We start from the raw sequence: 15,796 nt of genomic DNA on the forward strand, positions 1-15,796 counted from the left end.
GGACATTTAATGTAATGGTGACTATATTTGCTTGTCATCTAGAAATGTGTCCTTGAACTTGTCTGATATACAGTATCAGTTTGACTGGATTGCAACACATGGGTTTTTATCAGAATCAGATATATTTTCACAGTGCATGTATTATACTTGATAGTGCTAATGACGTGGTCAACTAGATCTATTCTGCTAAAAAGAAAAATACATTAAAATGTAAAGAATATTTCATTGAGTGCAGGTTTTTCCTTTCTTCAAATATATGCCTTTTAAACACGGCACCCAAATACTTTTTGTTACTACTAACATTTGAGCTGAACATGCCAATTTCTCTTTCTACAACTAGATAATAAGAAATCATATGTATATCTTCTCTTATTGAGCTGAAAGAAAGAAAGAAAGAAAGAAAGAAAGAAAGAAGGAAAGAAAGAAAGAAAGAAAGAAAGAAAGAAAGAAAGAAAGAAAGAAAGAAAGAAAGAAAGAAAGAAAGAAAGAAAGAAAGAAAGAAAGAAAGAAAGAAAGAAAGAAAGAAAGAAAGAAAGAAAGAAAGAAAGAAAGAAAAAGAAAGAGAACAGACATGGAGCAAAGGTTACTTTGACCTCTAGGCAGTGTAGCAGTGTGGGGGGGGGGGGGATCCCTCGTATAATTTGTATGTACAGTTGAAGTCGGAAGTTTACATACACTTAGGTTGGAGTCATTAAAACTCGTTTTGCAACCACTCCACACATTTCTTGTTAACAAACTATAGTTTTGGCAAGTCGGTTAGGACATCTACTTTGTGCATGACACAAGTTATTTTTCCAACAATTGTTTACAGACAGATTATTTCACTTATAATTCACTGTATCACAATTCCAGTGTGTCAGGAAGGAGACACGTTCTGTCTCCTAGAGATGAACATACTTTGGTGCGAAAAGTGCAAATCAATCCCAGAACAACAGCAAAGGACCTTGTGAAGATGCTGGAGAAAACAGGTACAAAAGTATCGATATCCACAGTAAAACGAGTCCTATATATTGACATAACCTGAAAGACCGCTCAGCAAGGAAGAAGCCACTGCTCCAAAACCGCCATAAAAAAGCCAGACTACGGTTTGCAACTGCACATGGGGACAAAGATCATACTTTTTGGAGAAATGTCCTCTGGTCTGATGAAACAAAAATAGATATTTTTGGCCATAATGACCATTGTTATGTTTGGAGGAAAAAGGGGGTACTTGCAAGCCAAAGAACACCATCCCAACCATGAAGCACGGGGGTGGCAGCATCATGCTGTGGGGGTGCTTTGCTGCAGGGGGGACTGGTGCACTTCACAAAATACATGGCATCATGAGGAAGGAAAATGATGTGGATATATTGAAGCAACATCTCAAGACATCAGTCAGGATGTTAAAGCTTGGTCGCAAATGGGTCTTCCAAATGGACAATGACCCCAATCATACTTCCAAAGTTGTGGCAAAATAGCTTAAGGACAACAAAGTCAAGGTATTGGAGTGGCCATCACAAAGCCCTGACCTCTATCCAATAGAAAATGTGTGGGCAGAACTGAAAAAGCGTATGCGAGCAAGGAGGCCTACAAACCTGACTCAGTTACACCAGCTCTGTCAGGAGGAATGGGCCAAAATTCACCCAACGTATTGTGGGAAGCTTGTGGAATGCTACCCGAAACGTTTGACCCAAGTTAAACATTTTAAAGGCAATGCCACCAAATACTAATTGAGTGTATGTAAACTTCTGACCCACTGGGAATGTGATGAAATAAATAAAAGTTGAAATAAATCATTCTCTCTATTATTATTCTGACATTTCACATTCTTAAAATAAAGTGGTGATCCTAACTGACCTAAAACAGGGCATTTTTACTAGGATTAAATGTCAGGAATTGTGAAAAACTGAGTTTAAATGTATTTGGCTAAGGTGTATGTAAACTTCCGACTTCAACTATAGACGGACTGAGGAGCTCAGTTCTGGTGACTTTTTAAAAGGACATTCTACTCCAAAATGAATTAAAATACGTATGCTGACACCATCTAAAATATAATTTCCATCTCCAGAAATTAGCCCAATAACACATTGGTAAAATTATTTGTTAAAATTATTTTTACATATTGGGCCATGTACAGTATATAGTCTATGCATGGTCCATATTATCAGGTATGCTTTTAGCAATAAACATTATCACCTTTAATGTGCAAATAAACAGGCGGAACAATGGGGTTGCCTATCTGCATTTACCCTATTGGGCTAATCACTAGCCAGATCTCAAATGTGATCTTTTAACTAGTTATTATCATATTGATGAATTTTATGTCCCAAAAAACTTGCATAAACACTGAATATAATGTAGGCCTACTTGTTAGGGTAACTTAGGGTAGCTCGCCATCCGGGATAAGAAGCCCCCTGCCTGTACTTCTCACAGACACCACTTCATGTCACAATTTTCCCCCCAACACTTTCCCTGGTTCCACTACTCTTGCTCAACAAAAAATATTATCTATCTCATCACAATTTTTTAAGTCATTCCAAATAAATGATATTGAGGAAGAAAGGCGTTGTAGCCCAAGTCACCCTGCAATTGCCGGGTGTTACATTTAGCCCCACTCTTATATGGGCAGAAAGCTTACATTCTTGTTAATCTAACTGCACTGTCCAATTTACAGTAGCTATTACAGTTAAAAAAGGCCATGCTATTGTTTGAGGAGAGTGCACAACAACAAAAAATGTATCACGGCAACTGGTTTGATACATTCACCTCTGAAGGTAAATAATGTACTTACATTCCGTAATCTTGCTCTGATTTGTCATCCTAAGGGTCCCAGAGATAAAATGTAGCATAGTTTTGTTTGATAAAATCAATTTTTATATTCAAATGTCGGAACTGGGTTCTGCAGTTTAAACCCTTGCTGTCTCTGGCTCCACACCCTGCCCGCCCGGCCATCTAGATGTGTGAAAGTTAGTGTATAAGCTAATGATCCATCATGTATGACATTCCTGGGAGTGTGTAAACTTACATTTTGTATTACCATATCATTTTTGTATATTCTCTATATTTATGTACTTGAAAATGTATTAATTGACCAATTCGTCATATTTGTGCAGACTTGATACAAAATAGTCCAGTGTTGCAATGCGTCACTGGATCAATCTGAAACTTTGCATACACACTACTTCCATCTAGCGGCCAAAATCTAAATTGCGCCTAAACAGCAATATTATATTGTGGCCTTTCTCTTGCATTTCAAAGATGATGGAACAAAACAAACAAAAAACATGCACGTTTTTTTGTTTGTATTATCTTTCACCAGATCTAATGTGTTATATTCTCCTACATTAATTTCACATTTCCACAAACTTCAAAGTGTTTCCTTTCAAATGGTATCAATAATATACATATCCTTGCTTCAGGTCCTGAGCTACAGCCAGTTACATTTTACATTTTAGTCATTTAGCAGACGCTCTTATCCAGAGCGACTTACAGTTAGTGAGTGCATACATTTTTCATACCTTTTAGATTTGGGTATGTCATTTTAGGCGAAAATTTAAAAAAAGGGTCCGATCCTGAAGAGGTTAACAAAAGCCATTAAAACTGCTGTTTTCAAGATTGCAAGAATTGTTGTGCATTGACTGCTTGTCAGAATGCATGTTTCCCTCCCTATGGCACTTATAACATGAATGCACCACGAGAGGAATATTTATCTAGCATAGAACACAACAGCAAGCAGAATAGGTAAATAGATAAAATATTTTACCAATAGGTTGTTAGATATTTCTATTAATTACTTGTTTCGTTTGCAGAGGAAAAGTACATGTGGAATGTTCTAGCATCTTCAAAATGCGCCTCAGCAGAAATATTTTTTCATGTTACATATTGTTTTGGTTGCGTGGCGGCAATGATTTTGCCGTGGCGCAGCACCACATCAAAATGAGTGCAGTGGAAACACTGCCTCCAGGACAGATGTTTTATGCACATAGAGACGTACTAGAGACCTCATCTCCTGTCTTGGCAATGAACACTTCTGTAACAGCCTATCCCACTTCATGTTTATACAGTACATGCTCACGTTTTATTTTAGATATGCATGTATTGTATGTACGTACTTAAACAGGTATTTATATAAACATTTGTATTTTGAATTATTCATCCAGTCTCAAATTCGGGAATTATGTGGTCTAACGAAACAGCACCAAAATTAAATATTTTTTATTAAGAATACATTTTTATACTATTTTTTGTAATGCATAGGCCTACAGTGCCATCAGAAAGTATTCACACCCCTTGACTTTTTCCACACTTTGTTGTGTCATTTTTTGTCAACGATCTACACAAAATCCTCTGTAATGTCAAAGTGGAAGATTTTTTTTTTGTATTAATGGAGAAAAACAAACAAATATATCTTGATTAGATAAGTAGTCAACCCCCTTAGTCAATACCTTTGGCAGCGATTACAGCTCTGAGTCTTTCTGAGTAAGTCGCTAAGAGCTTTCCACACCTGGATTGTACAACATTTGGCCATTATTCTTTAAAAGTTGGTTGTTGATCATTGCTAGACAGCCATTTTCAAGTCTTGACATTGATTTTCAAGCCGATTTAAGTCAAAACTGTAATTAGGCCACTCGGGAACATTCGATGTCATCTTGTAAAGCAACTCCAGTGTATATTTGGCCTTGTGTTTTAGGTTATTGTCCTGCTGAAAGGTGAATTTGTCTCCCAGTGTCTGCTGGAATGCAGACTGAACCAGGGTGTCCTCTAGGATTTTGCCTGTGCTTAGCTATATTCCATTTATTTTTATCCTAAAAAACTCCCTAGTCCTTGCCGACGACAAGCATACTCCATAACATTATGCAGCGACCACTATGCTTGAAAATATGAAGAGTGGTACTCAGTGATGTGTTGTGTTGGATTTGCCCCAAACATAATGCTTTGCGTTCAAGACCATTTCTTTACCACATTTTTTGCAGTATTACTTTAGTGCCTTATTGCAAACAGGATGCATGTTTTGAAATATTTTTCTTCTGTACGGGCTTCCTTCTTTTCACTCTGTAATTTATGTTAGTATTGTGGATTTATGTTAGTGTTTTTGATCCATCCTCAGTTATCTCCTATCACAGTCATTAAACTCTGTAACTGTTTTAAAATCACCATTGGCCTCATGGTGAAATCCCTGAGCGGTGTCCTTCCTCTTCGGCAACTGATTTAGGAAGGGCGGCTGTATCTTTGTAGTGACTGGATGTATTGATACACCATCCAAAGTGTAACAATTAATAACTGCACTATACTCAAAGGGATATTAAATGTCTGCTTTTATTTTTTTACCCATCTACCAATAGGTGCCCTTTTTTTGCGAACGATAGGAAAACCTCCCTGGTCTTTGTGGTTGAATCTGTGCTTGAAATTCACTGCTCGACTGAGGGACCTTACAGATAATTGTATGTGTGGGGTACAGAGATGGGGTAGTCATTTAAAAATCATGTTAAACACTGTTATTGCACACAGAATGAGTCCATGCAACTTATTATGTGATTTATTAAACACATTTTTACTCCTAAACTTATTTAGGCTTGCCATAACAAAAGAGTTGAATACTTATTGCGTTGAATACTTAAGACATTTCAGCTTTTCATTTTAAACTCATTTCTAAACATTTCTAAAAACATAATTCCACTAAAACATTATGGGGTATTGTGTGTAGATCAGTGACACAAAATCTCAATTTATATTCAGGCTATAACACAACAAATGTGGAAAAATTCAAGGGGTGTGAATACTTTCTGAAGGCACATATCATCCATTATACCTTAGAATATAGTATTTATTGTATTAAACTTCTACATGGTTGCCATAGATACCCATATATATATGCATCCTCTCTGTTCATGAAACAATGTGCAATACAAAGTAAACACGTTTATTATGATCCCCCGGCCTGTCGTGTAGTCTATCTACAGTCTCTTAACATTTCGTATTTTCATACGCAACATTTGGAAGTACAGAATAGACATATTTGGGGTGAATTGTTTATACCAGAACAACCGAACACACTGTAAAATGGAACTGTCTGTGCTGTTGACTGTAAGCATGCATGGCACATGCTAATTGTTGTAAAAATAGAAAGAAAATGATGTACAAAACCAATAAAATTACAATGAAAATAAATGAATGTGACTTAACTTGAATGACTTTATTCTAGCTTGAATATTGTACTTTTAACAAAACAGCAATGGACAGGAAGTTTTCTAGGAGTGCTTTTGCTTCTTTGGGCTCTTTGGGATTTAGGCCAGGTAACTGTAAAGAGAAAGACAAAGATAGAGAAAGAGAAAGAGAGAAAGAGCAATGAACATAACTGAGGTGATTTAGTCCATTGATAGGCAATGGAAGAACGGTAATCTTAATCGTTAGGGAGGAACAGAGAAAGAAGGGGTAGAAAGAGATCAAATCAAATTGTATTTGTCACATGCTTCGTAAACAACAGGTGTGAACTAACAGTGAAATGCTTACTTACGGGCCCTTCCCAATAATGCAGAGAAGGAAAAAAAAAGAGAAATAATAAAACAATTATAACACAAGGAATATATACACAATGAGTAACGAAAACTTGGCTATATACACAGGTACCAGTACCGAGTCGATGTGCAGCGGTACGAGGTAATTTAGGTAGATATGTACATATACTGTAGGTAGGGATAAAGTGACTAAGCAACAGGATAGATAATAAACAGTAACAGCAGCATTAGTGCAAAAAGGGTCAATGCAGATAGTTAAATAGTTAACCAATAGCTACCCGGACTAACTATTTAGCAGTCTTATGGCTTGGGGGTAGAAGCTGTTCAGGGTCCTGTTGGTTCCAGACTAGGTACATCGGTACCGCTTGCCGTGCAGTAGCAGAGAGAACAGTCTATGACTTGGGTGGCTGGATTCTTAGACAATTTTTAGGGCCTTCCTTTGACACAGCCTGGTATAGAGGTCCTGGATGGCAGGGATCTCGGGCCCAGTGATGTCCTGGGCTGTACACATTACCTTCTGTAGCGCCTTGCGGTTGGATGCCGATCAGTTGTCATACCAAGAGTTGATGCAGCCAGTCAATGTGCTCTCAATGGTGCAGCTGTAGAACTTTTGAGGATCTGAGGGCCCATGCCAAATCTTTTCAGCCTCCTGAGGGGGAAGAGGCGTTGCCATTCCATCTTCACCACTGTGTTGGTTTGTGTGGACCGTGATAATTCCTAGTGATGTGGACTCTGAGGTACTTGGAGGTCTCGACCTACTCCACTACAGCCCCGCCGATGTGGATGGGGGCATGCTCGGCCCTCTGTTTCCTGTAGTCCACGATCAGCTCCTTTGTCCTGCTGATGTTGAGGGAGAGGTTGTTGTCCTGGCACCACACTGCCAGGTCTCTGACGACCTGTAGGTGGTCTCATCGCCGTCGGTGATCAGGCCTACCACCGTCGTGTCATCTGCACGACGCAGTCGTGGGTGAACAGGGAGTATAGGAGGGGACTAAGCAAGCATCCCTGAAGGGCCCCAGTGTTGAGGGTCAGCGTGTGGCGGATGTGTTGTTGCCTACCCTCACCACCTGGGTGGCGGCCCGTCAGGAGGCCCTCATCACGTAAGCCTTAGCTTAGTGATGAGCTTGGAGGGCATTATGGTGTTGAACGCTGAGCGGTAGTCAATGAATAGCATTCTCACATAGGTGTTCCTTTTGTCCATGTGGGAAAGGGCAGTGTGGAGTGCAATAGAGATTGCTGGTGCTCTCATGCATGGTTCAGTGTTGCTAGCGTCGAAGCGAGCATAGAAGGTATTTAGCTCGTCTGGTAGGCTCGTGTCACTGGACAGCTCGCAAGCCCTCCCACATCCGACGAGCGTCAGAGTCAGTGTAGTAGGATTCAATCTTGGTCCTGTATTGACGTTTTCCCTGTTTGATGGTTCGTCGGAGTGCGTAGCGGGATTTTTTATAAGCGTCCGGATTAGTGTCCCGCTCCTTTTTCGCCTCTAGTTGTACAGCTGACATGCTGGTAAAAAGTAGGTCAAACTGATTTTAGTTTTCCTGCACTGAAGTCACCGGCCACTAGGACCACCATCTCTGGGTGAGCATTTTGTTTGCTTATGGCCCTATACAGCTCGTTGAGTGTGGTCTTAGCGCCAGCATCAGTTTTGAGAGAGAAATCAGTTGAGAGAGCAAGAGTGAGTGTATGTGAGAGAGTGAGAGAGAAAGAGTGAGTGTGTGAGAGAGAGAGAGCGAGAGAGAGAGAGAGCGAGAGAGGGAGAGAGGGAAAGAGAGCGAGATTGATTGGTTGAGGGGCAGAGAAAGAAGGGGTCGAAAGAGAGATCAACTCACCAGCTTTCCCCTGTGTGTACAGTCATACAGTAGATAGGTAAACATTGAGTTGACACAGAAATAGATCTCTCCTTTAACTAATTAGCCTACTGACTGCTGACCTAGTAGCAGAACTGGGTTTAAATACTGTTTGAAATCATTTTAAATACTTAATCTGTGCTTGATTGAGCTTGCCTGTCAAATGGACCAGTAGAATAGTCCCCAAAATCCTGCAAAATCCTGTCCATCTGACACTCCAGAAGTATTTGGAAGATTTTAGATAGTATTCGAACGAAGCCAGGTCTGGCTAGTAGTCCTGTTTGTGTTTGATATTGGACAATATTGCAGCATGACAGTGACTGTACAGTTGTCAGCTGGGATGACTATGCACTCTAAGAGAAAAATATATACTTTTTAAACTGTGTATTTTCAAGGCTGTAGCAGTACTTGAAGTGGAATCAGAAAGGTGCCAATTCTAATTTCAGTAAGTGCCTGTACTCATTTTAGTTCTACAGTACCAGGGTTTAGATTTTAGATACAGTATTCTATCATCCTATACCAGACAGCACCAGCCCACTTCAATCAAAGGGTCATGTTCATTAAATTTTTTTAATGTTTTGTCATTTAGCAGACGCTCTTATCCAGAGCGACTTACAGTTAGTGAGTGCATATATTTTCATACTGGCCCCCCGTGGGAAACAAACCCACAACCCTGGCGTTGCAAGCGCAATGCTCTACCAACTGAGCTACAGGGGACTACATTAGGCACCAAACAGAAGAAAACAGACTGAAAAAGGAAGGGATAATAATAACTTGGGGAGGGGGAGAGACACCCGCAGGGAGTGGGGTCAAGGCCAGTGTTGCCTTTGTCCAGCACCCCTGGAGCAGTTAGGGTTAAGTGCCTTGCTCAAGGGCACAGCAACAGATTTTTCACCTTGTCGGTGCCAGTATTCAAACCAGTGACTTCACGAACCTGGACACATCCAATACGAAATTGTCATTTTTGTTTTCAGTTGCAAAACATGTGCACTAATGAATACACCCACTCCCTGCTTTATTGCATGGAGTTCTGTAAGAGAGAAGTAGCCTTCTGATACCCTGGTTTAAATGATAGAGTAACACTGCCATCTGTGGGTGAAAGACATCTTCTGCAGGCAGCATTGGGAAAACATCCTCTGTGTATGCAATTAAACTGATAGAACAGAATGCTCTCAAATGCAAACCACCACTAACCCTATCCTTAAGCCCAAAATTAACAAATATTTAAAGTACTTTCTTATCAACCCTTAATATAATATTGCCAATTTTGTCCACTCCAGCATGCAACATGAATGGACAACGTCATCTACATAACAGGGTGAAGTTATGAATACAATTTTAAAATCGCCGTCCCACCAGAAAACAAAACCGATGTCAAGAAATGAACCTTTACAAAATATGCATGGCTAACTAATGACTACCAATTCAACATTAGGTCCACCGATCATCAACCCAACTATAGTTAAGAAACAAAACCAATGACTTTTTTTTTTTTTTTTACAAAATACGCATTTTATTTTAGTGCAAGACTCTTTAAGCTATACATTCATAAGACCCACTCCAGCAAAATACTCTCACAGACACATTGCACTTTCCCCATTCATTTTTTTCTTCTTCCTTGAGACAGGCTATTGACAGTGCTACTGCACTCTGTTTCTTTTCTTCCTCCCTCCTGCTCTCTTCTCTATTTGCTTGCTTAGGAAGTCCACATCCACAGCCCAGAAATGTGCAAAATCTGTGGTTTCGGAAAGAAGCAGCATACTCCAAGGCTGCTTCCTAAATGGCACCCTATTCCTACGCAGTGCACTACTTTCAAACTGAGCCCTATGGGTCTCTGGTCAAAAGTAATGCACTATTTAGGGAAGAGGCTGCCATTTGGGACATACATCCAGGTCTAGCAAGACTCCATTGTCCGTTTTATTATAGCACAATATAAAGAGAGAAACACCTAAAAAGGACTGTGAACATTTTAAATGCTTTTTTATTTTTAAGGGCAGACACCCAAGCTGATAGATGGGTAGCCCAAAGTCCCAACATCACATCATGTGTGTGAATCCAAACAAATATTTACATATCTTACGAAGCTTAGTCTCTGGCCAATCACGTTGTGTGTTCTATCACTCACTCAGCCAATCAGTTCGGTACATTCTATCACTAATTTCCTGTGGCCAGATGTCAAGCACTATCAAGAAGATTTTTCCAAATAAAAAAAAGAGACAAAAAGACAGAAAAACACAAATTCTGATTGGTTTAAGCTGAATGTCAGGATTGACCCTTTCTGCTTACTGTACATGCATCATTATATCATCATATTACTACAGCCCACCATTTCATCATCATATAAATATTGACACATAAGACTTCACTACCCACTGAGCTTTTGGGCGGGGGCATCGGGGCAGGCTTAACTTATTCTCTCTCCCACCACCCTCCCCTTCAAAAGATTCAAAGAGAATTGGGGAAGCTGAGCACCTTCAGTCCCACATGACTAATCTACTGGTCCTGTGATTGTAACATTCACCCCTACGCAGATCCTGTTGAAGAAGGCAACAAGGTATTTTGTTTTTGTGGAACCCCCTCCAAGCTACCCCTCCTTCCCTCCCCTCCAAAATGTTCAAAGTGACATGGGGAAGCTGAAGTCCTCCTGAGAGTGAGGAAGTAGGGAGGGGCATCTAGCAAAACACAGAGTTGGGAGGGAATGGCGTGTAAGGGAGGGTAAGCCCCAGTCTCTACCGATTAAGGGAGAGGGGGACTGGCCTTCTCCCTGACTAACCCCCCCACCTCCCCACCACTCATGTCTTCTGGCAAGTATGTAAGGGAGGGGGGTCTGCACTCTTAACTACCCCCCTCAACCTCTCCTCCCATGTCTCCAACTACCGGCAAGTGCAGGACTCGGCGATCATGTCCTCAATCTCCTTATAATCCACTGTCTTGTTGTCCTCCAGCAGCATTAGTACGCTCATGGGCTTGTACTTATATGGTACGCAGGACGGGGACGGCACCTCATCCACCCCTTTCCCTTTAATCAGGGTCTGCATGATGGCGTGGTTGGGCGAGTTGAGGCCATAGTGGAGGACTCTGGGGCAGTCTCCTTTACAGTAGTGAGGGTTGTACTGGTGTGGGGCGAGGTAATGCGCCATGCCCAATGCGGCGAAGGTGATCCGGTACGAGTGGAGCTTGCACTGGTTCTTGGGCGAGGGGGTTTTGTGTTTTCGGTAGTTGGGGATGTCGGAGACTATGCTGCCTGGATGGTTAGGGCCACTGGGGTTGGATGGTAGGGGTTTGGCGCGACGTGATCGGGGCCTGGGGCCCCCGGTGTAGTGGTGCTCCGGAGTAGGACCCCCCAAACCTCCCAACCTCAAACTGTACCGCATTCGAGTCACCTCCCCCCACTCCCTGGGCTCCTCCTCTTCATCGAGGAAGAGAAGGAGAGCAGGGGCATTGAGGTGATTTCTTGAGGCTGCCCTCCTCCCTCCCCTGTGTCCTCCTCTTCCCCTGAACCTCCACAGGCCGCCCCAGGCCTCACTCCGACGATACCAAGGATCCAGGCACCAGTACTGGGCCGAGAGGGTCAGGCGACTCCCCTGCTTCACCTGGCTGGAGAAGTGCTCTGTGATGTCTGTTTCTGTCCACTGCTGATGGGGCTCCAGCGTTACCAGGCACCCCTGGTCCCCCAGATGTCCAGGGGGGCTCATCCAGCTGTCATGCCCAAGGGAGGTGACTCTGGCCCTGCAGTGGAGAGGGGAGCGGTGGGGCGTGCTGACAGTTCTGGAGGAACGGAGGTGCAAGAAGGAGGCTCTCACCAGATGGTCCAGGGAGATGGATTGGAGGTCATACACCACTGTGTATGTGTAGTGCAGGTCTGGAGAAGAGAGAGAGGGAGTGTGGAGAGAGGATGGAGGTGTAGAAAGGATGGAGTGGGAGACAAGGAAGAGAGGGAGAGAATGTGGAGGTGGAGAGAGGACAGGGAGGGAGAGGAATGTGGAGAGGTAGAGAGAAAGTGGAAAGAGAGTGAGAAAAGATGGAGAGGGGGAGATTGTGGAGAATGACATGAAGATAGAATAAGGGTGGATATTAGAGGATAAAGGTAGGTGTCAATATCATAATCATGTCTTTTATCTGATACAATTCTGAATTGAATGTGTCATAATGCAAAAATATCTATTACATTTACATTTTTACATTTTAGTCATTTAGCAGACGCTCTTATCCAGAGCGACTTACAGTTAGTGAGTGCATACGTTATTTTTATTTTTTTTCATACTGGCCCCCCGTGGGAAATGAACCCACAACCCTGGCGTTGCAAACACCATGCTCTACATCCCTGCTGGCCATTCCCTCCCCTACCCTGGACGACGCTGGGCCAATTGTGCACCGCCCAATGGGTATCCCGGTCGCGGCCGGCTACGACAGACAAACATCAAACAAACAAAAACACAGATTAAGGTTCCCTATATTAGCCTACCTACAAAATATTAGATAATCATTCACTTTACAAAACAGTTTGTAAATTGTTAGTATGAATCAACAACCACTGTCAAATTCAATAGCCTACCTTTCACACTTATTTTGAACAGGTAGCCAAAAGCTGGAGGGTGAGAACCACTTAGGCCAAGGATAATAGCCCAGACGGGAAAATCATCTACAAAATAAACACTGTAGCCTACATTACACATTCATGTAATGTGTGTGTGTGACATTCATGTAATGTGTGTGTGTGTTACTCACCTGTAGACGCTGTCAGAGACCGCACCTGGGTGGTGATGGGTCGCAGCAGACGCACTGTGTTCGACCCGAACTTCCGATGCTGTTTAGGCCTCCCATCCGGGTCGGCTGCGCTCTTATACAAACTTAACATATACTGCAAGTTCTGGTCGGCTTTCTGCGCCTCCGTTAGTGGCATGTGATGCAGCTGTTGGATTGTCTGACTAGTGTTGTGGTGATTTCGGCAGCTTCTCCCGCAGAGTTGTGATTGTGACGAAGCAGAGGGACTAGTAGGAATGGTGGCCATTTTCCCGTCTGCTCGGGTAAACGTAGAAGACAACAAAAACACGAAACAGGAGAGGATACAAATGTTGTATGGGTTGTAACGGTGGGTAGCCGTCATGTTGGACCTAGCTCTGGTGCAAGCTCCGAGCTACCACCAGAAGGATAGGCTACTACCATCAACTGGAAATCAAAAGGCGTGATTTCTATGATTTCTTACCAAGGACTAGGTGAGACGCACTCTAACCTGACAAACAACCAACTATTTTCTGAAAACAGTCCACTTCTTATTCTTCGGTGGGGTTTAACAGCGGTTGGCAATACAGCCCACTTCCTGCTTGACCCCAATTAACCCCTCTTGTGAGTTGAGGAAGAGGCAAAGCGAGAGGTTTTACTCCACCCAAAATCTGTTCAAGAAAATAATCAAAAATTTTTGTATGTCAAATTTGGTCAAGCAAAAATGTAATTGCTAATTTGCTACATGAGGCTTATTTGATCAAATACATGTTTCGTAATGGTTAGGGAATGAACTGATATAAGTGGACGCACGTGGCATTTCGGCAAAAAAAAACTACTTTATATTGGAGTTGTGCTTATTGTCATGGAAATACATCGAGGACTCATCATGGACATAACCTGTTTTAGCATGGACAGTTCCATTGAGGGCTTCCACCATTTTAAAGTAGTCAACTGAAGAGCTCTATGAGTTGGGAGCAATCAGCCAATGAAGAAGAAAATGTACTACTTTAAAATTGAGATAGTCTCAATGGCGCTGCCCATGCTGTCACAGATGCTATAATGGCACAGATTCCAAAATGAGTCCTCTATCTATTTCTATAGCCTGTTGTTCACACGCATTTCTGCACTTTCAATGGTTAGAATGATCCCATCTGATCTCGCCTCCTCCCGCCTGCATTCCATCTTTGAGGACATGCATTTCCATTGTTAGAGCGGTCACTTGACTATCTTGTCAATATAATAGACAATCTTTTTTTCTTTTTTTTAAATAAATGTATTAGTGAAACCAATGAACGCCTAGAATCTGAGCTTCTGGAATAACCATTTGTTCTTGCCTGTCTTGTACCTCTCAAACTTAATCTTGGCCTACCGTCTGGCTTTCCATTTCAGGGCAGGGTCTCTGAAGACATCCTTGTTGACGATGGTAGACAATCTTTTGGTGAGGTCGGACGACAGGTGTGACACAAATTCGCAATGGTCATGCCCTGATGAAAGCGAAAATGTGAACTAGGCCACAATCATGGTTGTCACTAGTCACCACAAACACAAATTCAAAATTGGCTAGGCTTAATAGGCTTATCATAAAAATTCATGAAAACAAACATTTGCTTTTGGTTCTTACTTAAAGTAAGAGCCCCACCTGTTTCGAGCCCTACCTGTTTAGCAAAAAATAAATATAAATAAATTGTTTAAAAATGATATATACAGTTGAAGTCGGAAGTTTTACATACACTTAGGTTGGAGTCATTAAAACTCAACTTTCAACCACTCCACAAATTTCTTGTTAACAAACTATAGTTTTGGCAAGTCGGTTACGACATCTACTTTGTGCATGACACAAGTAATTTTTCGAACAATTGTTTACAGACAGATTATTTCACTTATAATTCACTGTATCACAATTCCAGTGGGTCAGAAGTGATACAGTGAATTGTGATCCAATTGACTCAAATGATGTCAATTAGCCTATCAGAAGCTTCTAAAGCCATACATACACTAAGTTGACTGTGCCTTTAAACAGCTTGGAAAATTCCAGAAAATGATGTCATGGCTTTAGAAGCTTCTGATAGGCTAATTGACATCATTTGAGTCAATTGGAGGTGTACCTGTGGATGTATTTCAAGGCCTACCTTCAAACTCAGTGCCTCTTTGCTTGACATCATGTGAAAATCAAAAGAAATCAGCCAAGACCTCAGAAAAGAAATTGTAGACCTCCACAAGTCTAGTTCATCCATGGGAGAAATTTCCAAATGCCTGAAGGTACCACGTTCATCTGTACAAACAATAGTATGCAAGTATAAACACCATTTGACCATGCAGCCGTCATTCCGCTCAGGAAGGAGATGCGTTTTGTCTCCTAGAGATTAACGTACTTTGGTGCGAAAAGTGCAAATCAATCCAAGAACAACAGCAAAGGACCTTGTGAAGATGCTGGAGGAAACAGGTACAAATGTATCTATAGCCACAGTAAAACGAGTCCTATATCGACATAACCTGAAAGGCCACTCAACAAGGAAGAAGCCACTGCTCCAAAACCGCCATAAAAAAGCCAGACTACGGTTTGCAACTGCACATGGGGACAAAGATCGTACTTTTTGGAGAAATGTCCTCTGGTCTGATGAAACAAAAATAGAACTGTTTGGCCATAATGACCATCGTTATGTTTGGAGGAAAAAGGGGGATGAGCCAAAGAACACATTTACATCATTTAGCAGACGCATCATTTATCCA

General features: G+C 41.7%; 1 protein-coding gene across 1 annotated transcript; it reads right to left on the reverse strand.

Moving 5' to 3' along the window:
* Positions 1 to 11,152: 11,152 nt before the first annotated feature.
* On the reverse strand, positions 11,153 to 13,448 carry LOC121572451 (bone morphogenetic protein 15-like). Its single transcript, XM_041884525.1, has 2 exons — positions 13,070 to 13,448; positions 11,153 to 12,203 (listed from the first exon to the last, which is right to left on the reverse strand). The coding sequence occupies exons 1-2, from the start codon at positions 13,446 to 13,448 to the stop codon at positions 11,215 to 11,217; spliced, it is 1,368 nt and encodes a 455-aa protein (XP_041740459.1). The 3' UTR covers positions 11,153 to 11,214.
* Between the last annotated feature and the right edge of the window lie 2,348 nt (positions 13,449 to 15,796).

Source organism: Coregonus clupeaformis, chromosome 8 (assembly GCF_020615455.1).
Source record: "Coregonus clupeaformis isolate EN_2021a chromosome 8, ASM2061545v1, whole genome shotgun sequence".
In the NCBI taxonomy this organism is placed as follows: Eukaryota; Metazoa; Chordata; class Actinopteri; order Salmoniformes; family Salmonidae; genus Coregonus; species Coregonus clupeaformis.